Genomic DNA, 1,056 nt, shown 5'->3' with positions numbered 1-1,056 from the left:
TGATTTCTTGACTGCTGCTTCCATGAGTGTTGATAGTTGATCCAAGAAGAATGAAGTCCTTGACAACTTCAATCTTTTCTCCATTGATAAGAATGTTGTGTATTGGTCCAGTGGTGAGGATTTTTGTTTTCTTTACATTGAGATGTAATTCATACCGAAAGCTGTGCTCTTTGATCTTCATCAGTAAATGTTTTAAGTCCTCTTCACTTTCAGCAAGCAAGGTTGCTTTTTTTTTTTTTCCTTTCATATGCCAAAATCTTTTATTCTTGAGGAGTAGAAGGGACCTTGTATTGTTAATGTGAATAGTACAGAAACTTCATGCCTATCTAGTTCTTGTCTGTTGGGATCATGGATAGTCACTACATACTGTCTACAAGAGGGTGAGGTAGAAGTAAGGAGGAATCCAAGAATGAACTGTTAACACTGATGGGGGAAAAAATGGAAATCAGATAGCAGACACAGAGAACCACGATACAGTGACGGGGGTGTCTTTGTGATGAGCCCAGGGATCCAGAAATGGAGTGCTCACTCTGCGTTGGGAAGATACTTGTGATTGCCAAAGCTAGGGATGTTCTCTTGGTTCACATCAAGAGGAGTATCTGGCTGGATATTCTTCTTGCCCATAGGCTCCACTCTGTGTTGGGAAGATACTTGAGCTTGCCAAAGCTGGAGACGTTCTCTTGGTTCACATCAAGAGAAGCATCTGGCTGCATGATCCTCTTGCCCATAAACCCCAAAAAGAAGTCATACATGACACATTTCTGGGGATATGTTGACTCTTTGGAACCCATGCTGCCCTGGCTCAGCCCATCCAGTGAGACTCAGTGGTTGTCTAAGAGTCTTTGGAGCAGTGAAGGGGGCAGCTTGGAGTGATCCAAGTCCTTCTTGCTGTGGCCCCCCCATGGGGGCCCACTTGTCCCTGTGACTCCTCATAGACAGCCGTGCAGCTTTGGTTCAGGCTAAGGGCTAGGGTGGCTGCAAACAGCAAGGTGCTCCACGTAGTACTTGTAGGGCAGCTTTGAGCCTGACCTAGATGTTCTGACAGAATCAGGAAGC

The 1,056-nt window shown here is 45.2% G+C and overlaps 1 protein-coding gene across 1 annotated transcript; it reads right to left on the bottom strand.

Moving 5' to 3' along the window:
* Window positions 1–525: 525 nt before the first annotated feature.
* Window positions 526–791, bottom strand: LOC102836298 (tachykinin-3-like). Its single transcript, XM_006860746.1, has 2 exons — window positions 758–791; window positions 526–599 (listed from the first exon to the last, which is right to left on the bottom strand). Exons 1-2 carry the CDS (start codon window positions 789–791, stop codon window positions 526–528), a joined length of 108 nt encoding a protein of 35 aa, XP_006860808.1.
* Between the last annotated feature and the right edge of the window lie 265 nt (window positions 792–1,056).

This window comes from Chrysochloris asiatica, unplaced genomic scaffold (genome assembly GCF_000296735.1).
Source record: "Chrysochloris asiatica unplaced genomic scaffold, ChrAsi1.0 scaffold00039, whole genome shotgun sequence".
Taxonomy (NCBI): Eukaryota; Metazoa; Chordata; class Mammalia; order Afrosoricida; family Chrysochloridae; genus Chrysochloris; species Chrysochloris asiatica.
This window is presented reverse-complemented; position numbering and strand designations above follow the sequence as displayed.